General features: G+C 47.7%; 1 protein-coding gene across 1 annotated transcript in view; it reads left to right on the forward strand.

Annotated features, from left to right (window-relative positions):
- Window positions 1-26,645, forward strand: part of VPS33B (VPS33B late endosome and lysosome associated) — an 806,019-nt gene that overhangs the window by 146,971 nt on the left and 632,403 nt on the right. The window contains exon 8 of the mRNA XM_078683255.1: window positions 968-1,062. Coding sequence (XP_078539381.1) covers window positions 968-1,062 — 95 coding nt within the window. The remainder of the gene's footprint in view (window positions 1-967; window positions 1,063-26,645) is intronic.

Genomic DNA, 26,645 nt, shown 5'->3' on the forward strand with positions numbered 1-26,645 from the left:
CTTAATTTCAGTCTAATGGTGTCCTGGCTATGGTTGTGCATAGAATACCCGGAGATGGTGAGCTTGTCTGTGAGATAAGGGGAGGAGGTGTTGGTCGTGATGACTTTGTAAATATTGCAACTGGTTTTGAAGATGTACGGACGGCAAGGAGAGCCAATGGAGTTCCATGAGGATGGGGACAATGTGATCATATTTATTCAGGCTCTGGATGAGACGTGGTGTGTTGGATACATAAACAGCAGTTCTGAAGTTGCGTTCTGGAGCCAAGTGACTTGGCATTTGGTGAAAGTTGGGGATTTGAAGCAGTTAAGGTTTTTGTTATTGAGCCAAGCTTCTACCGTTTCTTATTATTTGTTCTTGTCAAATTGCAAGAATTCTGCCTTGATTGGGTTGACCTTCAGGGAGGTGCTGGCATCCAGGTCTGGATGATGTGCAGGCAGTATTTGAGACGTTGGATCTGCAAAGCAGAGAAGACTCAAGTATTTCTGTATATCATCAGAATTTGGTGAATCTTGATGATGTTATCTGTGATTAGAGATTCAAGTTGTTCTTTGAAGAGGTTGAAGATGGTGACAGGAGATAGTATAACATCCTGGGGAACTCTGCAGGTACTAAGACTATTTTGTGATCTGGAGGATTGACAAGAAAGCTAAAAGCTGCCTGTAGGTGAGATCTAAAAAAAATGGGACAGCTAGTAAGAATAATGCATGTTTTTGTTTGTTGACCTTTTATAGCCAAATACAAATATTAATCTGATCTCTAGCAATACGCCTTTCACCGGTTAGAATATTATTTGTTGTATCTGCATAGGGCTACAGTGCATCCTATAGCATGCCCAAGTTTGGTAGTTAGTAAAATTGTTTATTTAGAATGAGTTTTTATCAAATGAGCAGCAATCGATACATTTCTTTAGTACTCACAGACATTGTGACAGCAATAATAGTTGTATCTTTTCCTTTGATGCCAGATGTGACTTGTGATGAGTGGTCCTTCTACCTGCTACCGCTGGATGATGACATCATCAGTATGGAGCTTCCAGAGTTCTATAGAGACTATTTCCTGGTAAGAACCATGTTTCCGTATTATACTTCTGCTCCACATTATAAGTATTTGGCCTATTAAATAGCGCTGGGTTAATTTTTTTACTGTTGATATGCAAATTCCGGGAGACCCATATATATTTGCAAGTCAATTTTGGTCTGAATACACGGTATCTGCAACACTCCAAAATTGAATGCAACACATATTGTTAATTACATTTCCTGTAGTGGCAGGTAAGTCCCCTCACAGGCATGTTGGCCTTCTCTTACAACTAACTGCTTGCGCAGCCTTTATTGTTTTGTGGTGGATAGTCCTTCCATCATGTCTATTGCTCTGTAGACAATGGAAGAATTATTTTTGCATTGCTGAAGATAATCCTACTATCTCATAGACTTTTAGCTGCATATTCCTTATTTTTGAATTTCGCAGATGTCAGACAGGATCCAGAAACGTTTGCGTGAGCAGTACCCCTGCGTGCTGTAGGGTGGCTCCATTTGACTGTGCATGGTGTCGTCAGCGCCGGAAGTAACGTCGCTGTCCCCTATATAGACGCCACCGAGATGCACGGACATCAGTTCTTTTCCTTCCACCCCAGTATGCACTGATCCAGAGAGGAGCTACCTCTTTGTCTCTTATTGACAGACTTTTTTCACTGTGTTGTTTAGGATTTTTTTATTGTGTGTCGAGGGATGACTTCTAGAAGGATAGGATTTAAACTATGTGGCGCCATCACAACACCATGTCAGCCACAACTTGTGCGTCTATGGTGTTTCGAGCATGACCACAACTAGATGTAATGCTCGGACTGCCGGGCCATGGCACCGAAGGCCTTTAGGGAGCGGTCCATGAATCTCCTTATGGCCCAGCAGTCGACACCATCGAGTGCGACTCCTCAGAGTTCCTGATCAAGGAAGAGAAGGTCGCAGGACCGCTCCAGGAGCCCCAAGTCTTCTTTGTTTCACTTGAGGTCCTTGGGACACTTGGAGAAGAGGCACAAAAAGAAGAAGTCTAAGCGGACTTTGTTTTCACCTCGTCCTTTGAGGATTGCGAGATGAGGGAGGAACATCGACGTTACAGGCCCGGTTCTGCTGAGCTAGTTCCTGGTTCTACTGCGCTCCTCCCCCTGTTTCTGGGAGTGAGCCCCGCTCAAGTAAAAGAGTTTTACGAGGCCATGCTCAAAGCATTTGAGTGGGCCGAAGTCTGTGGTGCGCCTTCGGGTTCCGCTGGTTTGGCGGAGGCCCTATCAGGTTCCACTCCTACAGCTCTGGCCTCGGCACCTGTGGGTTTCATGGATCTGATGCCTGATCTGGATCGGCACTGGTCGTGCCTAAGCTACCTTCCCCAGTGCCGGTACCGAAGTCAATGCTCCTGGCGCAAGCCCCATTCTGATTCCTGACGACTTCAAGTCGGATTGGTATTGGTCGACATCGACTCTGGCACTGACAGAGACCAGCGGCTCTGGGTCATTGCCTGTACATTTTGAAGAGGTTTCAGGCATGGGAGAGGAGTGGGAGGGATGTCTGGCCCCTTTAAAACAACAGTTAGACAATCCTGGTGAGGATTTGAACTGTATGAGGAGCTTGTGGAGGCCACTGTCTAGACACCTCTCCAGATACAGGTATGCTCTCTCCACATACTGTGACTACGTAGGAGGGGGCTTTTTATGCTATGGTGGTAAAGAGCGTGGCAGAGGTCCTTGGCCTAGAGCTGCCCGCTGTGCAAGTCAAGACTAATCCCTTGACTGAAGTGCTTCAGCCTGGGCCTTCTTCATCTGAACCTCTTTTGACCTTTACTGAGGCACTAGCGGAAATCCTTCTAGGTTCATGGTCTAAGCCCAGTACTGGGGCTCCTGTGAACAGGGCTATAGCACGCCCCCATGGCCCTGCCCTGGGTGATCCAAGTTTCCTCAGACATCATCCTACCCCTGAGAGTGTGGTGGTCTAAGCTTCCATTTCCCACAGCCCTTTCCCTTCCGCCCCCAACAGGGAATCCAAGAGGCTGAGTGGACTTAAGAAGATGTTTGCTTCTGCCTGCCTGGCATTGCAGTCGGTGAACATCCGATGTCTTTTGGGCCTTTTCTCAAACACCTTTGGGAAATGCTTGCGCAAGTGCTGCCGCAGGTCCCGGAGGAGGTCCGGGATGTGCTCACCCAAACAGTGAAAGATAGAAGAGTTGCACCAAAGTTCACCATTAGGTGTGGTTTGGATATGGCCGACTCGCTGGGTAGAGCAGTTTCATCGACGGTGGCCTTGTGGTGCCATGCCTGGCAAAGAACTTCTGGCTTCTCGGGGGATGTCCAGGTCAACCCCACAGACATACCCTTCAATGGGACTCGTCTCTTTGGAGAGAAGGCAGAATCAGAGCTGGAACGTTTCAAGGAATCACTGGCTACTGCCAGACCCCAGAGCCTCTCCATAACACCTCGCCCCAGTCTGCCTTTCACCCCTTTTGTGGGGAGATGTGGCGCCACAGCCAGGGCGACTGACGCTGGAATCTGGGGATCACAGTTCGATCCCCGGCTCCGGCGGCAGATTAGACCAGCACCATGTGACTCTGGGCAATAGCTTGCTTAATCTTCCTGACGGCCCCCAGCGCCTGGAGACCCTTACGTGTGATTGTTCGCTCTTTACAAATGTGGATTATTATTATTATTATTATTCTAAGGCAAGGGGCTTTCAACCGCGTCAGCCATAACCCAGCCACCATTCTGCACAGACTTCCAAAGTTGTGCGAGGATGTGGATGCGATGCATTCCTACCTCATGGGTATGGTAGCCAGAAGTCCTCCACCACCCACCCCCTGGCAGCTGCAGGCTCTAAGCCTTCCTAATTTGTTTCCTTAAGACCATGAGTGTCCAGTATTTTAGATAAGTCACCATCATCTCCTCTGTTGGCAGACCATTACATCGGACAAATGGGTCTGACAGATCATTTGTGATGGATACTCTCTCCCTTTTCTATCTTTTCCTTCTCCTCTACCGCCAACTCAAGAATGGCTGGTGGAGGATAATCTTGTCTTGCTAAGAGAGGAAGTTACAACTCTCCTGGCCAAGGGGGCTATAGCGAGGTTTCCAATTTCAGAAGTAGGTGGCAGTTGTTATTCCCGCTTCTTGCTGATTCCCAAAAAGAACAAAGGTCCTTGCCCTGTTCTAGGCCTTCGGGCCGTAAATCTCTTCCTCAGAAAGGAGAAATTAAAGATGCTCATGTTGCCTCAGGTCTTGTCTGCCCTAGCAAAGGACACTGGTTGGTGGCGTTGGACTTGCAGGGTGTGTACTGCCATATCCCCATCCTGCCAGCCCACAGCCATACCTGCGGTTCAAGGTAAGCCACGAGCACGTTCAGTTCACTGAGCTACACTTTGGCTTTCCCATCACCACTCGGGTGTTCACCAGGGTGATGGCGGTGGCCGCAGCTCAGCTACGCTGGTTAGGGCTTCCAGTCTTTGCCTACCTTGATAACTGGCTGTTGACAACGTTTTCACCCCAGGCTGTCATTTTCACCTCCAGACTATGGTGGACCTCCTGCTTCTCAGATGTTCCCCTTCATCGGAGTTGCTCTGGACATAGTGCAGTTTCAGGCTTATCCTCCTGAGCACTGATTCCAGGATATTCAGGTTATGATACTGATTTTTCAGCCTCTTTCCTGGAGTTCGGTGAGAATGACTCTGAGGCTGCTGGGACTCATGTCCTCCATCATCATGTTGGTAAATCATGCCAGATGGCGTATGCAGGGTCTGCAGTGGGAACTGAAGTTCCAGTGGGCGCAGCATCAAGGGAATCTCTCTGATATGGTCCAGATCTCGGAGGGAGCTGCAAAGGACCTGCAGTGCAGGGTCAAAGGCAGAACCCTCTCTCATCCCCAACCATATCTCACAATAGTGACAGATGCGTCACTCCTGGGATCTCCAGTGGAGTTGGGGTTCCACATTAACTTGTTGGAGCAATCCTCTTGGCATTGAAAGTTTTTCTTCCATCTGTCACGGAGAATTTGATGCAATTGTTCATGGACAACATCGCCGCCATTTGGTACTGCAACAAGCAGGGGGGTGTGGGTTTGTGGAACCTTTGTCAAGAGACCTGATGCCTTTAAACACGGGTGGAACAGCAGACATAGCCCTTGTGGTTCAACACCTGACAGGTTTCCAATGCCTGTGCGGCTTAACTAAGCCGTCGATGCATATCAGATCAAGAATGGTGTCTCCAGCCGGAGCTGCGCAAGGTGTCTTTCAACAGTGGGGAGAAATCTGTTCACCTACAAAGAGAACGTGCAATGTTAGCAGTGTTGTGCATTGGAGTTTCCAAGGCGGCTGTCGATCTGAAACGCTTTTCATTGCGAGTGGAGCTCAAGCTTCCTGTGCGCTTTTCTGCCCATACCACTTCTGCCTCCGGAAGATCAAGAATGACCGGGTTTAAGCCAATCTTGTGGGTCTGGCTTGGGCATGGAGAGTCTAGTATCCCGAGCTTCTTCAAATGAGCATTGCTTCTTTGATTAGGCTGCCCCTTAGGGAGGATCTTCTGTCGCAGCAGCAGGGGAGGGTCCCCCACCAGAACCTGTCAACTCTCTGCCTACTTGCGTGGAGATTGAGCGGCGACAGTTGCTAGCTTTTGACCTTCCTCCTAAAGTCTGTAAGTTTATCTTGGTGGCCAGGTGGCCCTCCCCAAACCGGTATACACCTGCCTTTGTCCAAAATTTGTACAGAAAAGTCGATTGACCCTCTTTTTTCCTCTCTTTTCTGATATTCTTCTCTTGATTCCTACATAGGTTCCTGAAAGAGCTTTTACATATGTTTTTCTCATACGCCCTTCATTCTGTGATCTGGACTTCGTTCTCACTTACCTCATTGTGCTCCCTTTGAGCTGTTTAATAATTGTCCCCTCCGGTTGCTTTCCATCAAGACAGCATTTCTAGTGGTAATAGCATCTGCCCTTAGGGTGAGTGAGCTGCAGGCTTTATCATCCAAGCCTCCCTATCTCATGATGTTTCCGGATAAGGTGGTTCCTCGCACTCAAGCCTCTTTCCTTCCTAGGGTGGTGACCCAATTCCATCTGGGTCAATCGGTCACACTGCCACCCTTTTTTCTCTTCCACATCCCTCTAAGGAAGAGGAGCGTCTCCATCTTCTGGACCCAAAAAGAGTGTTCGACATTGACCGCACAAAAGAGTCCCGGGTGGCGACCAACTCTTCATGGGTTATGTGGGAGCTAAAAAAGGTTGGACAATGCATAAACGAACCATTTCGCGATGGGTCGCTATCTGTATCAAGATCTGCTATGCCCTGGTTAGGAAGCAGCCTCCTGAGGGCTTACAAACCCATTCCACCAGGGGGAAGGCTGTGAACATGGAGTTGGACATCTGCCAGGCTGCAACATGGGTCTCTCTGCACACGTTTTCTAAACACTACTGTCTGGACAGACAGGTCTGCAGGGACCAGCATTTTGTCCGTTCGTTTCTGCAGGACTTTCTAGTCTAGTAATCACCCACTGCCAGGAAGTATGGCTTGCTTATCCATTCAAAGGTAAGGGATCTGCAGCTAGAAGTCTCTGTTAGATGAACAAGTTACTTACCTATGGTAACACATTATCTGGTAGAGACAATATCTAGATGCAGATTCCTTACAGTCCTACCCATGCCTCCCGGATCTGTGGAGTCATTTATAGGGCTAGGGATGTTTCCTTCACAGGGCTCTAGTTTGGAAACACACTAGCCAGTTCACTTAAAGGCTCTGCGCTTCTGGCAGGTAAAACGTGACAAGTAACTGACATCCACGTGCCTGGGTGGCACCTATATAGGTGATGCGATGTCACATCTGGCGCTGACGACGCCACGCGTAGCCGTACGGAGTCACCCAATTGCGCACAGGGATACCCTGACGCCCTAGGCCCCTTGTTGGGGGTACCCAGAGGGACCACCCTGAGCCAACAACAAAAACAAATCGTTAAAATTGGTGCGATTACGCAAGGCTCCGTGCAACAAAAAAGAAAATGGCGTCCGGGCTGCTTTGTTCTATTAATGGATGGGGGGTGTGAGCCCCACCTCCCTTGGCTTTTATAGGCCCCGGAGAGCCCATCCCTGGGACTGTAATTAATGTATATGGGGAGCGCGGCTCCCCTTTTCGAGCCTTCAGAGGCCTCGTGGATGTCCCGCTCCGGGAAGTCCACCCCGTGGCTAAAGTTCTTCAAATTGGATCCTCCTTGGATCGTTTGCTGATTTCGCGAATCCACGCGCCTACAGCAGTGCTGTGACTGGCTGGCCACAACGGAGAGAAAAGTTGCGGCCGCCTTTTTGTTCACCAGTACTCGGTTCCCAGCTGTGAAAATACAATTACATTTTGCCACAAATTTGCTGAGGATTGCAGCAACAACAAAAAAACTCAAGCAGTGGAGACCGTGCTTTCAAGTTTTTTTCTTTTTTTTGTTTTGCTGCAGATCCTCCCTGATTTGGGGCACAATGTAATTTTATTTTTACAGCTGGGAACCGAGTCCTGATGAACGAACATCCGCCTCCTTGTGGGGGGCATTACACCCTGAGGACTAGGCAGGCGTGCTATAGCTGCAGCCAAGCGCTGTTGGGAGCGTGTACCCACATACGCAGCATGCACCCGGGAGCCTGGAAGGGGAGCGTGCAGTGTTGGCCCCAACTCAGATAAGCTGCTGGGGCACGCAAAGATCAGCGCACTCCCCTAAGCACTGAAAAAGCAGCTGTCACTGCCATGGCGGACTGGCGCTCAGAAAAGAGGCAGTGGGCGAGCCCTGGGGCAAGCAGAGGGTCAGGCATCCTTCTGCAAAGCGTTGAAGCAAGAGCACGGTGCATCTCCAGAGCACGAAGGCTGCGAGCATCCACTCGACACAGTGAGTGTGCAGTGCGTTCGATGTACACTGGCTGTCTGCACTTCTCTGCCAGAGATTGTGCACCGGCTACTGTTGTGGTCCCTGTCTCCCTTGTGGTCATTTTCCCATCTGCTATAGCATCTCTGAGAAAGACACATCCTCTCTGTGGCAGTTGGGCATAGGTGTGTGAGGGGAGCGGGTAGGTGGATGATCTCCATCCCTGGGACTGAGAGAAAGCTCCCAGCTCATTTGCATCTTATTCATGCACATATTTGCCCTGACTGCATGAGTAGCATCTCCGCTGCCTTTGTACACTTTCTTCCGTAGAGTAATTTGGAATCTTTCGTCACCTTTGATCATAAGTTCTTGCCCTTCAGCAGCATGCCTACATTGCTGGAAGTGCCCTTCATATTTGCTTGGTAGTATTCCCGGGTCCTGCCAAGATACCAGTTCAGCTTACTATTACGGGATTGCAAGGGAAGACCTACATTGCAATAAAACTAGGGCGGAGTGGAACTCCACGGAATTCCACTGAGTTTTTATGCAACTCCACGGAATTCCACGTAGTGCAACTCCACCCACCCCTTACTATAGTTAGGTTCAGATTTTACACACACAAAACCATAGAAATTTGGCAGTTATGGTTAGAGTTATCGCAAATAACTATAACTCGCACCCTAATGTAACTATAACTCTGGCACACAAAAAGAAGCTACCCTGAATGAATGATTAATTTCAGAAAAGGGACTGAATTCTGACAAGCACTAGGCACTAAATAGTGGGGTGCTGGGCATCTCAAAAATTGTAAAGGACTGTCCTCACACACCAGCAGGTGTCATGCTTCATCATTGGCAGTCCTCGCACTTTATAAACTATGTTTGGTAGAGAGCGGGCCTACACCTGGAGACAGGGAGGCACTTCTAAAATGTAAGTGGGGGCCTGTGGGAAAGTGATTGCTTAAAAACCAATGTAAACACCAAAATACATTTATTTGATAGGCATTTACTTGGTATTAAAAATCAGTCTATAAACTATAACGTCTCTGTAGCCTTTGGTTTATTCAGTGAAAAAAAAATGGGAATACATAATATTACCTACTGGCGGTCGCCAATAGGTAGTTATAGTTAGGACCTAGATTCCCTAGGAAAAGCGTCTTTTGACGTGCCTATATCTGTGTCGCCAGTTGACAAATCTTCACGAAATGTTCCCAAAAAGTGCACATAGCTACCGGTATATAAAACTCTCAAATAAATATATACATTGAAAAAAAACAGAGGTTAAAGTGGCGTTATAGTTAGGTGAATATATCACATTAAGGTTTTTAACTCAGAAATCCACAGAAGTTCACCAGCTATAGTTAGCAGAGCTAACCCAAATGTGCACCCCTGCCATGGATTCCATATGACTTCACATATTACATCACTGATGACATCTCAAAGACATCACTGACTGATGACATCATCCAGTGAGTAGGTTAGTTTATTTTAAAGTTCACATAGTGGCATGTAACTGCCATATTAGTTTTCTACCTGATTTTGTACAGCCTGTGTCCTGCTAATGGGTGTGTGAACAAAACACATGTGATCCTAATGTATCATAGGTGTGTAGAGGCATTGAACATGTTATAAATATTGGAGGGGAGCTAGGTGGCGCACGAGCGGAATGGCCGCCATTCTCTGAGGCTCCCGCTGTCCGTTTAATTATCCTTAATTTATCATTTTCTATGTTCCCATTCATAGGCAAAAACTGTTGTGCTGTGCCGTTAAAGTGAGTGTGGTGGCCGTGGACTTCCCTCTGCTGTGGTGTGATGATTGGAGCGGCTTCCACTACATGTGACAGGCCTGCGGGGAGAGCTCGGCGCTGCCGTGGGGATCGGAGCAGGCGGCGGCCGGTACTCGAGTGCCGTGGCCTCCCGGTGGTGCCCAGGCCGCGTGGCGGTGGGAGCTCGCCCGGCTGCGAGATAAGACCGGCAGGCGGCTGTGGATGCCGTAGGTGGTGTTGATGGGCTCCGGAGGACCCCCCCCTGCGGATTCATTGAGCAGAACAACTGCCATCGGTCCAGAAGTAAGGTGGTGGACTGGGGCCTTTATGGGGAAGTGCCTGCTGAGACAAAATGGAGGTGGAGCTCGTGCCGGAGCTAACGGAGCTACATTCTGACTGCTTGACCTGCCCGTGGGGTTATTAGTGACGCCTCCAACCGTGTGCCGGCAATTGGATGCGCTTATTATGCCTATTTAGCGCTGCAGTGGTGGGCGCTACAGATTGACCCGGTGCCGGGGGCACGGGGGGCCATTGCAGGGCTACTACACCTCCGCCTTACGATTACATATGCGTGTTGGACCGCTAGCTGATGGTCAGCTCTAAGCGGCTGTCGGGGCAGGTGGATGGATAGTCCGCAACGGCTAACTGACTTGTGCTATTACATTGGGAGGCAGCTCGGGTTCCTTGGAGACCAGGGGCAGGCCTTATGTCCCTGGGAGTGTCGCAAAATGGCGGCGTTCATGGCGGCTGACTAATTTGAACAGGTCATCGGCAGCCTCGTGAGCACAAGAGGATTGGTGGTCACTGTGCCCGTTGCATCTCCCATTGAGGTCACAGCATACAGGGTTGGAGGCACAGGCGATACCCTTGGTATAAGAGCAGCTTGATTTCCTGCGGTGCTTCGCGGGCTGGCTCGCCTGGCTGGGTTGGAGGAGGAGAAGGCTTGGCGCACCACTGTTGCCTTTTTACCCTGGAGTGTTCAGATAGCCACGGTTTCCACTGCAGCCGGCGGAAGATTAGAGGGCGCATTGTCACTTGAGTGGAGACCCTGGGAGGTGCATGTGCTGCAATTGGCCCCTCTGATCACATTCTCTCTACGACATTGTTGGTGGGGAAGTGGATGGTACAGCGCTACCGTTTCTCAGTTCGTCAGCGTGCAGCGTAGGCCCTGCTGTGGTTGGCCTATCCTGGATGACACGTGTACTACCTGCTTCTTGCTGGGAGACTCCATCATTTTCCCTGGCTCTGTGGCTGCCCACCCTGCTGCCGTGCCTGTGAGGGGCTCCTATACAGGGATCCGGCCTAGTGTGGATTTGCCTGGTGTGGTGCAGTATGGGCAGACATGACTCTAGACAACCTCGCCTCACTTTTGAGACCAAAAAAACCTCCAAAAAACCACCTGAGGAGGACGAGACTAGGGCGGTGGAGATGACAGGGGCTAAGACTTCTGGCTCGGACAGCGAACTGCATACTATACTTACCGAATTGCGAAAAGGATTCGCTACGATAGCAGATAAAGTAGATACGCTCACGACCCGCATGGATAATATCGCCCGCACGCTGGACACTCGCGATATATGGCTCAAAGAAGCAGAGCAGCGAATCTCCGACTCCGAAGATGTTACGGAGCAACTAAAAAAGGCGGTGACGCAAATGGACAAGCTAATGCGCGTCATAGACGCCAAGAACGAGGACATTGAAGCTCGCAGCCGCCGTAATAATGTTCGAATTTTAGGCATCCCTGAAAGGACCAACACGGGGCGCCTGGAACAATACGTCGAAAAGCTGCTGACGGCAATCACTGCTGAGGGGGCCCTCTCAGCTCAATTCATCGTAGAACGGGCGCATAGATCGCTTGGCCCGCGACCACCTCCAGGGACCACCCCGCGCCCCATCGTAGCGCGTCTTCTCAATTATCGGGACCGCGATACTGTCCTCAAGGTGGCGAGGCAAAAGAAGCAGCTTAATTATGATGGAGTCCCTTTTACCATCTTCCCAGACTTTACGGCTCGGGTGCAGGAGGAGAGACGCAAGTTCAACGGGGTAAAGCAGAAGCTGCGCCAGGAGCAGGTGGATTATGCTTTATTGTACCCAGCGCGCCTACGGATTACCCACCAAGGGACACAAACAATTCACACCACACCACAATCGGTGGAGAAATTTCTGAAGACGTTGAGAAGACGAAAGGCTGTTCCGAATGATCAGGACGAGCTGGAAGAGGCGCCGCTGTCAGATGTCGAATGAACAAATGCAGCATGGAGCTGCTGGAACTTGCTTCATGTGGCTGTACGCAAGCTGGTGTGGTGACGGCCACGGGACTGCTTGACTCTTCCAGACTGTAATGTATTGCAAAGTTTGATGCCTTCAAATGTATATTGCCTGTTACTGATGATTCATTTGTTTGGCTTGGTGTGGGGAATGTAGTCTTTTATATCTGTTCTACCGGACGCCCTTGCTAGTACTGGGGACTTATAAATGTAAATGTAAATGTGTTTGTATTTATATAGCGCCTTCTACCCTGAGGTCTAGTAGCGCTGTATTCATACCGCTGTGGAACCCTTCCTGGCTTTCCTGTGAAATGTCCACTCCTGGGCACCCCCAAGGTGAGGCCAGGCATCCACGCGCTGCTGGGGCCGTTGTGGAGATTAAGCAAGCTATTGCCCAGAGTCACAGAGTGGGACCCATGATTAGACTAGGCACCGAGGCGAGAATGATCAGGTCCGGGGAAATTGTGTCCAAGAGCCGCCAAGACGGGAATTGAACCCTGGTCCCGGGCCAGACCTCTGCATCAGGGTCTGCCGCTCTAACCATTGAGCCACGCTTCTCCATAAGAGCTGGAGGTTCCCTGACTAGGAGCAAGGTTTACGTCCTTCACCTGGAGGGACACCCCAATGGGAGAACCCCTATTGCATTATGGTATGATTATGTTTGGGGGGAGGGGGTGGGGTGATATTTTGCTGGCATGATTGGGATGCTTCAGTGGGTGGGGGGTGGGGTAGTTGGGGTGGGATTTTTCTTGCAGGGGAGTTGGGTCCGGAATGTGGTCCAGTCGGGGATTACGTTGTGGAGAGACAGAAATGCACTTGTTTATATTACAGGGCAAAGTTATACAGTGCATGATAACGGATGGCAGGGGCAGGGACTGACTCATTTTTAAGGATTATGTCCTGGAATATTCGGGGGCTCAATGATGCTAGAAAAGGCAGGAAGATCATTGCATATTTGGAGAGGCATCAGGTGCATATTGTACTGTTTCAGGAGACGCATATGGCTCCGAACTCCCACTCCAAGTTTGCTAGCAGGTGGGCGGGTATTTGGTTATTCTCCTCCTACTCTTCCTATGCGAGGGGCACGACCATATTGATTAATAAATCAACGCAGTTTATGGTTCTGGGTGAGGACCTCGATCCTGATGGGCGATCACTTATAGTGTGGGGCCGCCTGGGGACTGCCACGGTTACCATTGTGATTTGTTATGCCCCTAACATTGACACACCTGAATTCTTCCTTGCACTGTGGGGTAAGATTGTGAACATTGGCTCTATACACATTATCTGGGGGGGGGATTTTAATGTTGCTATGATACCCGCACAGGATAGGGCGGACGGAGTTGCACACTACAAAAGCCGGACTAGAGAATCCCTGCAGGGTATTGTGGAGGAAGGCGGATTGATTGATAGTTGGCGATTTCTCTATCCACTTTGTAAGGAGGGCACACACTTCACATCTTCTACGTGCACATGGGCACGCCTTGATTATTGTCTGCTGTCCCGGGGGTTAAGTACGGGGCTCATGAGGGCTGAACATCTAGCCAGAACATATTCTGATCATAGTCCTGTGTTGATACAGTTGCGCATGCCAGGGTGGGACAGACCTCGGCCGCAGTGACGTTTGCAACCTACAACATTGTTGGATGAGGTGTTTAAGATGGAGTTGGGGGAGGAAATAGCGGCGTTCTTTCCCCGTAACAAAGGGTCTGTGGACAGTGTCGAAGTTGTGTGGGAGGCGTTTAAAGTAACGGTCCGGGGTTACTGTATCTCCAAGAGCTTTGGTATTTTACGAGATATACAGAGGAGGAAACGCGCCCGAGAGTGCGAACTGAAAGGATTGGAGGCTCTTATGGTGCGGGGGGAGGCGGGGCAGGCGCACATGGATTTTAGGATCAAGCTGTCGAAGTATGAGGAAGAGGCGGCGAGAGAAGCTAAGTTTCGGGGGCGGCATTGGAAGGCATGTAGGTACTGTGAAGGTGAAAGGCCGGGGAAGGCATTGGCGGAGGTCACTCGGAATCCGTGTTTTAGTAACTCTGTCTTAGAAATTAATACGCCAGAGGGGGACGTGTCAAGACACTGCGGGAATTCTGGATATATTTGCGTCACATTATAGCCAATTATACACCACGGAGAGTTCGGGGGAGGTGGGGGGTTGAGGATTTCCTAGGGGAGGTTGCCCTATGCTGGTTGAGTGATGTGCATAGGACATTCCTCAGTGCCCCGTTTGAACTGGATGAGATTAGGGAGGCGAAAATGTCACTCAAAAATGGGAAGGCCCCGGGGCTGGACGGGCTCGCTGCTGAATTCTACAAATGCTACATTGATATTATGGCACCGGTGCTTCGGGAGGTGTTTGAAGACTTGTTAGAGCTGGGGATCATGCCTTGCTCGATGCGAGAAGTAGTGATTACCTCCCTTTTAAAACCCGGGAAAGATCCCAAGACTTGCGACTCATACCGCCCGCTCTCATTGATTAACTGCGACAAGAAAATTTTAGCCAAGGTACTGGCCACTCTTCTGTCCCTCTTGATGACAAAAATCATACTCCCGGATCAGGCCGGATTCCTCCCTGGCAGGTCTACTACCCATAATTTGCGGACTTTGTTCTTCTTGATCCAAACAGTGGCGCCTGATTTTCCGGTTGCTGCGATTTTTTTTAGATGCCTCAAAGGCATTTGATTCGGTCGAGTGGAAATATTTATTTACCGTCTTGCAGAGCATGGGTTTCCCCAAACTTTTTAAATCGTGGGTGCAACTGCTGTATATGCAACCCACCGCTAGAGTCCTTATAAATGGCCACCTGTCCCCATCACTTACTATAACGCGAGGCACCAGGCAAGGGTGCCCGCAATCTCCTCTTCTCTTTGCTATTGCAATAGAAACCCTCGCGTGTCGGCTGCGTCAGCTTCATCCTGCTGGTGCGTTTAAATGTTTTCAGCGCCAAATTGCAGTTTCCCTATATGCCGACGATCTGACGCTTTATGTCACAGACCCGCAGTACAATTTAAATCCTCTGCTGCGCGAATTCGTTGTGTTCGGTAGATTATCCGGTGTGCAAATCAATTGGGGTAAATTGCAATTCTTCCCTCTCACGCCCGCAGTTTCGGAACTCCCACTGGATTTCCCCCCAGAATAGTGCCACTCTGACCTTCGTTACTTGGGAATACAGGTGTCTAGGGACAGGGATGAAACGATTCGGCTTAACTATGGCACTGCCATCACTAACTTGACCTCCACGGTTACTCGTTGGATCTCCCTTCCCTTATCTATGGCGGGTAGGGCCTCGCTCATCAAAATGGTGATATTGCCTCGTTTTTTATACCTCTTTTTAAACGTCCCCTACTACCCGGGTGCTTTTTTCTTCAAAACCTTGCGAACGGAATTGATTCGACTATTCTGGGGTGGAAAGCAACCGCGGCTTAAATGGTCGATTCTGGCGCAGCCTTATGATAAAGGAGGCTTTGACCGCCCAGACTTTGAAGTTTATTATATGAGCGCGCAGGCTCACTATGCCTATCATTGGATTGTGCCCACGCCTTATATTCCTCAATTGGCAGTAGAGGATTGGGTGGCGCATCCACTTCCCTTGAGTTATGGCTGTGAAGACTTCGCCCACGACAGTCATGTGCACGATAGACGCTTGGAGACGGATAGCGAAAGTCCTATGCTTCACATTGCTTTATTCGGCGCGACTGCCACTGACCTATCATCACAAACCGGTGCTGCTACAGGAAAAGGGGTTCCAGATTTTAGGTCAGCGCCTCAAGATAGCTACCTGGGGAGACTTGTTCTTGGAAGGGCAATTTCAAACCATGGATCTGTTTTTTTAAAGATATATGTCCCACTCCGCTTGAGCTTTTTTATTATGTACAGATGCGTCAAGGACTGAGGATATATTGCCCGACTTTCCGCGAGAGCCTGAGAGCTTATCCCCGCTGCACTTTATGCTAGGGTCAGCGGATGGGTCACATCTGGTATCTGGAATTTATGGCAGTGTGGGGGCGCAGAGACAGGGGTTCGAGGGGTCTGCCCGTTCATGTTGGGGCGAAGATCTGGGTAGGGAGGTCACTGATGCGCAATGGAGCTATTGTTGTGGCATCACAGCCAATATCTCTGCTAGCTGCAGACTCAAGATTATTCATTATAGATTCCTACAGAGGTTGTATTACACGCCGGCTAAGAAATATAGATTTCAACTATCTGATAATGACCGCTGTGAACGCTGTAACGGGGCAGGTGCTGGTTTTCTCCATTTGGCGTGGGAATGTCCTTCTGTGTGGGCATACTGGACGCAGGTCCATAAGGCATTGGAGGCTATGGTGGGGGGCACTCTGAATAGGGATCCCTTGATTCTGCTGTTAGGTTACACTATGCAAACGCCTAAGCCATAAAGAAAGTTCCTGGATATTACCCTCTTACTGGCTAAAAGGAGAATAGCGTGTCGGTGGGGACGGGGGAGAGCCCCAAAGTTTAAGGACTGGCTCAATGATATCTATTGTCAGGAGCAAAATGCCGTCTACGCTGAAACACAACCGATGGCCAGTAGGCCTAGAGACATATGGGGACCATTAAAAACTTACCTTATAACCACTGCGGAGACGGATTCGTGGGGACGTTGCATGATACTACCCCCGGGCCTGGAGATGAGGTGTGAAAGGTCAATATGTCTTGGCCTGTGCTTCTTGTTTTCTGTTATGGTAGTTTGAGGATGCTGTCTGGAGGGTATGGGAAGTACGGCGTCTCTCCTCATGGACAATGCCTGTGTCTGAATTCTTCCTCTACTGCCTTATATTCTTTTTTGCAATGTTGCCTTTTTCTTTTAGGGAATGTGTATGTTAAACCTGCACTATGAACTCTGCTGGCCTTGCTATGCCCTTGTTGGATATGACCCCCTATGCATGTACATTCTTCTTGATATTGATGATCTGTATGATTTCTTATCATTGTTCCACTCTGATTGCCGCTTATTGTTGTTTCTGATGGACCACACGAGAAGGTACCCCTGTATGTTTTGCAAAATGATATAAATAAAGTTTACAAAAAACATGTTATAAATATTAGTATTGAAGAGTAACTCTGTGTGTAGATGACAATTGACAACTTGTGTCCAGTATGTTCCACACAAGTGTTTTGGTTAGGCAGAAAAAGTATCCAATGGTAGATACTAAATATTGCAAGCAGCAATGAGTTATTTGACAGAATTCTCTCAGCATGATTCCTTCTGCATAACATAAAATACAGTGTGTACCAGGTACTAACCTAGATACATGTGCTTCTCTTGCTTTAGAAAATGGGTTATCCCTAAAGTTTTCACCAAAGTATGAAGGCTGCAGGTAGTATGATCTTTAGCACCTTAGACTTTGGTTATTACAAGTGAATAGTGTCTTTTTTGACAAGTGTTGCATAGCGTGTACTCCATTCTTAGTAAAAACTTTTTTTAATACTCTGTGGTATATTTCTCATGAGAGTTTAACTTTTTGCAAACAACGTGGAACAGAGTAAACTCTCTCCATACCCACTTTTTTACTCCTAATAACTCCAATTCTCAATGTAGGTTTCGTGACTGTGAGGGGTTTGATACACATTATTGCAGTCCATGGTAGGGCATTTTCGAACAAACGTATCTTGAGGAACTTAACTTTCTCTGAACAGTTGTATACTTATCGAACATCATGTGCAATGAGAATTTCCTATACATCTGTGGTTGATGTTTGATTATTAATGTGAAATAGGCTACCCGTGAAGTGTATGGTATAGGGTCAATATTTCACGTAGCACGTTTGCTGCACCTAAGAGAGTTATATCTGTGGTGGCATTAGCGCTCACTACAAAGCCAGAGCTCCGGAGATGATGAATGATCAGCTGATTGGCTAAAAGGATGTAACAGGCACGTCATCAGGGCTATGGTGGGCAGGTCGGAGGCAAGAGCTCCTAGGAAATCATTTCCAGCGCCTACCAAACATTAATGGCCCAGCAGGTGTTAAAGTGGGCAGGCATACAGGGCAATCAGGAAGAGGGGCTTGGGGAGGCAACCCCGGGCTGGAGAACGGATTGTCGAACAATTCTCAGAATTCAATTTGGTCGCATTATTCTGTTTCAATGTATAAATACAGATGGAAGAAAAATATTTTTCCGTCTGTATTTATATGTAAAAATCAGTTTAAACGGAAAACCGGGAGCCTTAATTATAACATACATTATATCATGTATAGGAATAATTGGCAGTTGATAACAATATCACAACTCAAAGGTGCAGGACTCAATATTCAAAGGCAGAACCCAAAACTGGTTCCAGCTACTCATCGTGTAGACGTGTGTACACATATACAGTAGAGCACGCCAAGTTAGGGTATCATCATATTGCCACCAACTTCAAGCAGTGACTACATTTCCTAGTACATGTTCTACTAAAGTTTGATCACGATAACTTCTAAATTGGGTTGTCCATCAATGATACGAGATACTAGCATAACATTCATACTTATCTAAATGCTACTTCTATTATCCAAAAAATAATCCTTATAACTAAAGGAATACCGAAAGTAAGAGAAAAGATAAAGAAGTAAATAAAATGTGTGCAGAGGAGGGCAGTAGATCACATCCAGTATAGTACATATAGGGGGGAATCACAGCACAAGTAAGCCTCTTGTCGAAGTGAAAGAGCAGTGGGTAGGGCTTCCCACAATTGTCCGGGCTACCATGTCTGACCAGCCGGTCTCTGCTTAGTATGTTCCTCCAAAGCTACTAGTCGGGTCAATGCTCAGGGTTTTCCTGGGGTCCTTTAGTATCTTCGTGCTGTACATTTCCAGGGTGGGACCCTACGCAAGGGTCTGGGTCCGAGCCTGTCGCATCAGTTGTATCATCTTCAGGCGTTTTCCAAGCTACCATTACCTCCATACATTGTCCAGGTATTGGGTGCTTCCTCATGCCTTTAGACTCTTCCCAGCTAAGCGCTCTACATTCTGCCCCAGCCTTCATGATAACATCTCTATTCCACGTCTCGAACTGGGGCCCCCTCGGGGACTTCCATTCCATTGCTATTCTACATTAAGCCAGGCCCAATGCGAGGTCTATGAGCCTATTCCCAACCTAATGTTTTGGGGTCTGGGAAAAAGACCTAGCAAGCACGTCTGTATTGTGGGAGGCAGCACTCCACCCAGCACTTCCTTGAACTTACCAAGCATAGCCTCACAGAAAGGACGCAAACTGTGACAGTCCCAAGTCATATGACCAAATTCCGCATCTAGGTGCAGGCATCTAGGGCATGGACTGACTTTCCCCCATACGTCACATTGAGGCGGTGCAGTGTCATATAAGCCATGTGTGTGTAATTGAATTGTCTATATTTTAAGCACTTGTTGCAGGAACACACTGATTACAGTGTGACATAGAACCATTTCACTAGGTGCCCCGCCGTCCCCAGCGTTAACAGGGCATGTAGCATTGGGTGTGTCTCTGGCTCATCCCTCCTTTATTCCATAGCTGCGCGAATGTATGGGTCAAGGCCTCATATTGTAGGAACTGGCCTGAGGGAAGACCACAGTCCTCCACAGCCCTGCAAACGAGAGCAGAGATTCGTCTAGAAAGCAATCCCCATCTTTATCCATCCTGCCTCAGTCCATCTGACCAATTGTTCGCTTGTGAATAAAGCTTGTGGGTCGCCATGTGACAGTCCTATGAGAGGTAGCTAAGGGGTGTTTTGTGGTCCACTGCTCCTTGCCCTGGCATCTCCTCCAGGCTTGGAAAGCTGTGCGCTGTAACAGAGAGCAGTACTTAGTCGGCGTTGCCGGTATTAATCATTTTGCCATCACGAGGTTGGGGCGGGATTCCGGGAGTGATAAACACATACCCGCCTCGTTCGTACCCTCCACCCATTGCGCCTGCCACTGCAAGTATATAATCCAAAATTCGGTACCCCCAAACCACCCTCCGACCTGGGGCACTGTAGCGTTTTGAGAGACACTCTGGAGCAACCATCTCCCCACACCAGATCCCGTAATATGGCATTCAAGGGGCGAAATCATCTGCTGGGTATGAGGACCGGGAGGTTGACAAAAAAGAACAATAAGCGTGATAGCATGACCATTTTGGAAAGGGAGACCTGGGCCATGATAGGCAGTTGCAGAGATCACCAAAAGTGCACGCAGGAACGTAGCTCGCGCAGTGCTCTGCCCAAGTTTACTTCCTTCAGATCCTCTAGGGATATGTGTATGACCAAATATTTTAACGGATTCTGAGCCCATGATATATCGGCTATCAGTGCATCAGGCCAATGCGTGGGACCAGCTACAGGGAATAGATATGTCTTCGTTTTGTTGACTCAGAGACCTGAGAGACATGCAAAATCATCCAGGATTCGCATGGCCGCTGAGGTGCCCTTGACAGGTAAATCAGCAAGTCGTCTGCGTAAAGGGAGATATGATGTAACCACCCTTCAATTGTCAGCCTGATCCCATCCCCTCCCAGGCGGATTCTCTTGGCCATGGGTTCGATTGCCAGAGCAAACAGGAGGTGTGAAAGGGGACACCCCTGTCTAGTTCCGCTGGATATCCTGTGCTGCCTGGAGATTGTTCTTCCAGTTTTAACCCTCGCCGTAGGGGCAGCATACAAAAGCCACACCCACTGCACCTATTCCTCTACCAGTCCCATGCTCATCATCACCTCAAATAAGTAACCCCACCCCACCGTGTCGAAGGCTTTTCTGAGATTGCCGGAAAGCACTGCTGCCTGGCTTTTGGTTGGAGCCTCTGCATGATATAGTACAGAGGTGTTGCGAGTGGGATTAAATCCATTCTTCATATGTGGGAGTAATCTCCCAGCCAACACCTTGCTTAGAATTTTAAAGTCCATGTTAAGCATTTAGAGAGGCCTATGATCCTTAACACCCGCACCATCCTGTTTAGTTTTCGGTCAAGGAATATCCAGGACCGACTGTGTGGAGCAAGGCAACTCCCCAGACTCATATGCGTCGGCATACAACTTGACAAGATGCGGCGCTAGTAAGTCTGTAAAGCATTGGTAAAAATCTGCCGGGAGGCCGTCTGGCCCAGCGTCTTTCCAGGCGCTAATAGCGGCTCTGACTTCCTGCAAGTTTATTGGCTCTCCCAGTTCTTCCCGGTCCTCGTACTCCAACACACGGAGGGGCAGAGGCTCCAAGAACTCTTGAATGTGCAGCCAGGAAGCCGCAGTCGGGCCGTATACAATTGCTCATAGTATGTTAGAAAAGAATCGTTAATCGGCCCCAGTATCTAAGCTAATTTGAGTGATTGGAAAGCCCCCTAGCTCAGGTCTGATCAATCTTGCTAAAAGTCGGCCCACCTTTCCTTCCTCTCTCTGCACCTTATCCAAGTAGTCCTTATGGTTGTAACATGGCAGCCGCCACAATGCATAGTTATACTTTGCCCGCACGGATAGTAGTGCAGCTCGAACCGTTTAGTCTATGCCCTGGGCGTTATCTAACCTGCGGATGCTTCCCTCCAGTTCTAATATTTCCCATCGGAGCTCTCTGCCTCCGTCGCCTGTCCCATACAATGGCCCCGCACAACGACCTTAAACGGCTCCCACTCCACTTGGGATGAGGATGCAGTATTGACATTAATGGGAAAGTACGTGTCTAGGAGTGTGTGCAAAGAAGCGCGGAAAGGGGCATCCTCGAGGATTGCAGGGTTCAGTTTCCAGCTGGGTATCGGAGGGCAACGTCCCGGAGGCTGGTGTGTAATTATTCAGTGTTTAACAGAGCTATTGAAGGCAGGGGAGCACAGGAACATGTTGAGCTGTGTATACTCCTGATGGACCTGCGAAAAAAAGGAAAACTCCCTATCCCTATTGTGATGTAACCTCCAAGTATCTTCGAGGCCCCAGTGTGAGATCCAGTTGCGGAACCCCAAGGCTGTGCGGCGTGGCTGTGACCCCAACAAAGGAGGGTGCGAAGTACGCAACACAATTAAAATTTCCTCCAAGTATCAAGTTGCCACTTAGTTTATCAGCCAATACAGCAGAAAAGGATTCGAGAAAGCCAATCTGGTCCTGGTTAGGAGCATAAATGTTGCCAAGGGTAACCTCCTGCCCCACCAACCTCCCCGTGACCAGCGCGTACGGGCCTTCTGCGTCCTGCCATGAACGCTCAAGAGCGAAAGGGACCCACGGCGTAACCCATATCAGAAACCCTCTTCAGCTTCCTCACTGTTCAAGTGGGTTTCCTGGAGTAGCGCAATGTGTAGGTCCCTACGCCTAAGGAATGAATAAATATTATGGCGTTTTGCATTAGACCCCATTCCTCTAATGTTCCATGTGAGGAACCATATAACACTGCGAGTGTCTGCCATTCATGTTGAGTATCATCAAGCGGCTTGCAGAGGGAAGCCCCCCTCATCACCCATCTCAATCCTGCGCCACCTCCCCCCTCTGCAAACATCAGAACACAAAAAATAAACAAATTATCCCAGATGTCATCAGTGATGTCACTGACCATGTCATGAATGATGTAATATGTGACATCATCAGCAGTGGATTGCGGGCGCGCGAGTTATACTTAGTACAACTAACTATAATGGAGGAATTTCAATGGTTTTGTACGAGTGAAATGTCCAGCTAACTATAACACCCCTAAAACCTATGGTTTTTTCAGTGAATTTCTAAGGTTTTTTAAATGCTAATTCCTAACTATAACATGTCTGAAACCTATGGTTTTTTAAAGTGAATTTCAAAGGTTTTTTAAATGCTAAGTCCTAACTATAACATGTCTGAAACCTATGTTTTTTTCAGTTAATTTCAAAGGTTTTGTAAATGACAATTTTTAAATGTATTGTTATATTTATTTTTTTGATACTGATTTACTACATTTTTTAAAACTATTTATTTTTAGATATTTTATTTTTTAAATTACATTATGATTACATTATACATTACATTACAAAATATACTTTCTTAGATCAATTACTTTAGTTTAAATACTTTGCAAATACGCAATAGACGTTTAAGTACAGTAGTTACAGTTGTTGCAATGGGCAACACAATTTCAAACACTCTGCAACATTGAGCTCAATGTGAATTTCTAGTTAAATGCAATGAGTTACTTTATGGATTACTTTTAAAACCACAAAACTGGATCCTAGATTCAGTCCTTGGACATCTCCTGTAAACAGTTGAGTAAAAGCGTTTTGGTTACAGTAGTGATTTTTAAGGAATATTATTGTATTTTAAAATTTGACATTTTGAAACTTTTTCACATAGAATCACCAATGTTATCCTATGGGAGGAAATTCGCTTAGCAGGTAAGTAGTGTTATTGTTACTTTTTCTTACTTAGTGGTGGATCCTGGATCAACTGTAAACAGTTGAAAGAATGCGTTTAAGTTATACAGGCGATTTTTAAGAAATATTTTTAGTTTGTGAAAATAGACACTTTGAAACTTTTCTGGTGAAAACCAGGCAATGGATTCCTATGGAAGGAAATACAAGTTACTGGTAATACGGTTAGAATTACTTTTCAGGCTCAGTGTTGGGCTGAAAGATGCAGCACTGGGTTCTCTCCTGATAACAGGTGAGTAAATCGGAATTCGTTGTTTGGATGATTTTAGGTGAATATTTTAAAGTTCCAAAGCAGTTGAGAGATTAAGTTCCCTTCAATCCTAAGGATCCCTAGGGTCAATCTAGCCCACTAGGTACCTCCAGTAAGCAAAACAGAGCTGCGTTGCAGAGAGGTGTAAAAAGGGGCGTGGCCTCTGAACACCTGTCTGCAACGCAGCTCCCTGGCGCATACTGGACATACCTGTTGGGCTATTTGGCCCCGCTCACAATTGTCATTTTTTACTTCATTTAATGTAACGTTTGCTTTTGTATTTTGTTCACTTGTAATGTTCTCATGTATAGGTTCTGTTCCTATTGTGAAGCGCTCTGACACCTTCGAGTAAAGTCCGCCAGAATATAAAAATGCATAAATAAATAAATAAATAAATACATAAATAAATAAATTACTGAAGGTACCTGGTGGGCTAGTTTGCCCCCAGGGACCCTCAGGATTGACAAGGAATTAATTCCCAACTTAAACCGCGCCACGGGGCGTGTTTCCACACATGTGAACTCAGGCCCCACCCCCTACCTTCACCACTGTGCAAACGCGCCCCGTGCGCATTTTAAGTTGGGGGATTAACTCCCCTTAAATACTGAGGGTCCCTGGGTTGCAAGTAGCCCACCAGCTACCTTCAGTAAGCGCCACAGAGCTGCGTTGCAGAGAGGTGTAAAAAGGGGTGTGGCCTCAGAACACCTCTCTGCAACGCAGTCCCCTGGCGCCCACTGGAGGTTCTTGGGGGGCTGTGGGCCCCCAGAGACCCCCAGTATTCAAGGGGAATTCTTCCCCCCTCTGCAAAAGCGCCAGGGGGCGAGTTTGCCGAGTGATGCTGGTAGGGGGCGTGGTCTCCGGCACAATGCCGGTCTTTTTTTTTTTCAGAAGGGGGGCTGTGTGGCCCCCCTTCTATTCCTAATATTTTGCCCCTGGGCCTGACACCTTTTTAAAAAAATGTATTTCATTTTTGAAGGGGGCCGCGTGGCCCCCCCTCCCAAGGCCATAATTGGCCTTTTTAAAAAAAAATATTTAATTTTTGCCCCCTCTCCTTAGGCCATTTATGGCCCCGGGGACCTCATCCCCCGGGCCGGCTTTATTTTAAAAAAAATATATTTTTACATATTTGAAAGGGGGGCCGCTATTGTGATGAAGCCCCAGGGGGTGGCGGTCCCCAGGGCTTGGGGGGGCCTTTGAGCCCCCCCACCCATTGCTTATTTTAAAAGCCCCAGGGGGTGGCGATCCCCGGGGCTAGGAGGGCTATGAGCCCCCCACCCACATTTTCTCTTGAAGCCCCGGGGGTGGCCGTCCCCGGGGCTTTGGGCCCCCCACCCAATTCTTTCATTGCCCCCGGGATTTGGCCCCCCCGGGGGCTAATTACCACTGAAGCGCGGGAGCCCGGGCTTTTGTTTATTTTTATTTCAGCCGAAATATGCCCTGGATGCGCAAATCTCGCTGATGTGTTTGTTTTTTTAGAAGTATGCTTTTTTGGCCCCGGGGTTCCTTATGGACCCCCTGAGCAGGCCTAGGGGGTCAGGCTGTTTCTACCCTGCCCCCTTTTTGTGTTTTGCAACGTTTTTACCTTGGTTTCCTGTGCCTCGGTTCTCCCGAGGCACAAGATGGCTGCCAACACTTCCTGGTTTGGAGTGTTAACAGCCAATTAAAATGCAGCTCGTGCATGGCAGGGTGCACGTAGGCTTCGCTTAGGGTACGCGGACCCTCCGAGCCCATAGATATATATGTACTTTTAATTCTCATTTTCTCAGGAACTACCTAACGGATTTACACCAAATAGGCAAAAGGCACGAGTCTGAACCAAGGACTACCTCTTTGCCAAATTTGGTGTAAGTCCGTTAAGCAGTTCGGGCTGTAGCTGTAGCTGTGGCTAAAGGTCCTATGGGAAATTGCATGGGGAAAACGCGTTTTGGGAGCCCCTTTTTTCTCGGCCCCCCGCTTGATGAATCATTGTGAAACTTTCAGGATAGGAGCAGACCGGAGCTGGCCAAAAGTTTGGAAAATTTCGCGAAGATTCGTCAATCGGCGCCAAAGTTATTCCAAATAGAATGTTGCAGATTTCCTATGGATAATATATCCCAACTATCACTACCTACTGGCGACCGCCAGAATATATATTATATTCTATATATATTATTCCACAAATCTCCAGAAATGTTGAAGACAAACAGGACACCCAGAGCTCAAGTTCAAGAATTTTATTCGGCAGATGAAAAATCCACGACGCGTTTCGCCAATACGGCTTGGTCACGCTCGTCTCGTGGTAATGTCGACCATTTTTAAACACACGACCACCCTTAGTGCATAGTATAACAACACGGAGAAGCGAGAGACATCTTTGAATGGGTTTTCCATTAAGACTCACAATTAATTCTTGGCATATAAATACTGTTGTTTGTGTCCTAATTGCCTAAAAAACAAACAATCACATTTGTGAAAATAATCGTGATATTAAACATCGTATTGTGATTTGACTATTATAATTCATAATTGATATTTCTAAAATGTATAAATTTGTAGAAAACCCAGCACATAAATTCAATTGCACGTACTTGTTACGAGTATCATAATACATCAACATATAACATTGGTTGGGCATAGTATAAGTCGATACTGGACGTTCATGTAAGCTATATTCTCATTGGCTCACAAACATGTTCACGCGCCATTGGTGGAAATTGTTGTGGTCAAGGCGACTGATGTATTACAATGACAATACTATCGTAGTTCAAAAATTTGTCGTACCTTTCAGACAATAAGCGGCCTATCTTCGATTTCCTCATAATGTCATAAAATCTAATCAATAGATAGCCGATCTACCAAAAATATAGGCACAATGAACATTACAAACATGCAGTCCATGTAGGCGATTCAATCGATCTCCTTAATCGAACTTAAAAGATAAGCATCCTGCCCCAGTGGGCCAATTTGAGTTTTCTAAGCCAAGACATAATGGAAAGTTATTACCATAACCCATAATTGCATTGATTATGCCATGTACGTTAGGGTCCACATCCTGCCCAAGTGGGAAATTAGATATTAAAAAAGCCAAAAACAAGTAGTGCAAAAAATTCTGTGATCTGATCCACATTCTTCCGCTACCCCGTGATGTGTGAAATCTAAAAATAATGAAAATAAAACATTTAAAAGCAAGAAAGCTGCAGACAAGCTGTA

This window comes from Lissotriton helveticus, chromosome 3_1, assembly GCF_964261635.1.
Source record: "Lissotriton helveticus chromosome 3_1, aLisHel1.1, whole genome shotgun sequence".
Lineage (NCBI taxonomy): Eukaryota > Metazoa > Chordata > Amphibia > Caudata > Salamandridae > Lissotriton > Lissotriton helveticus.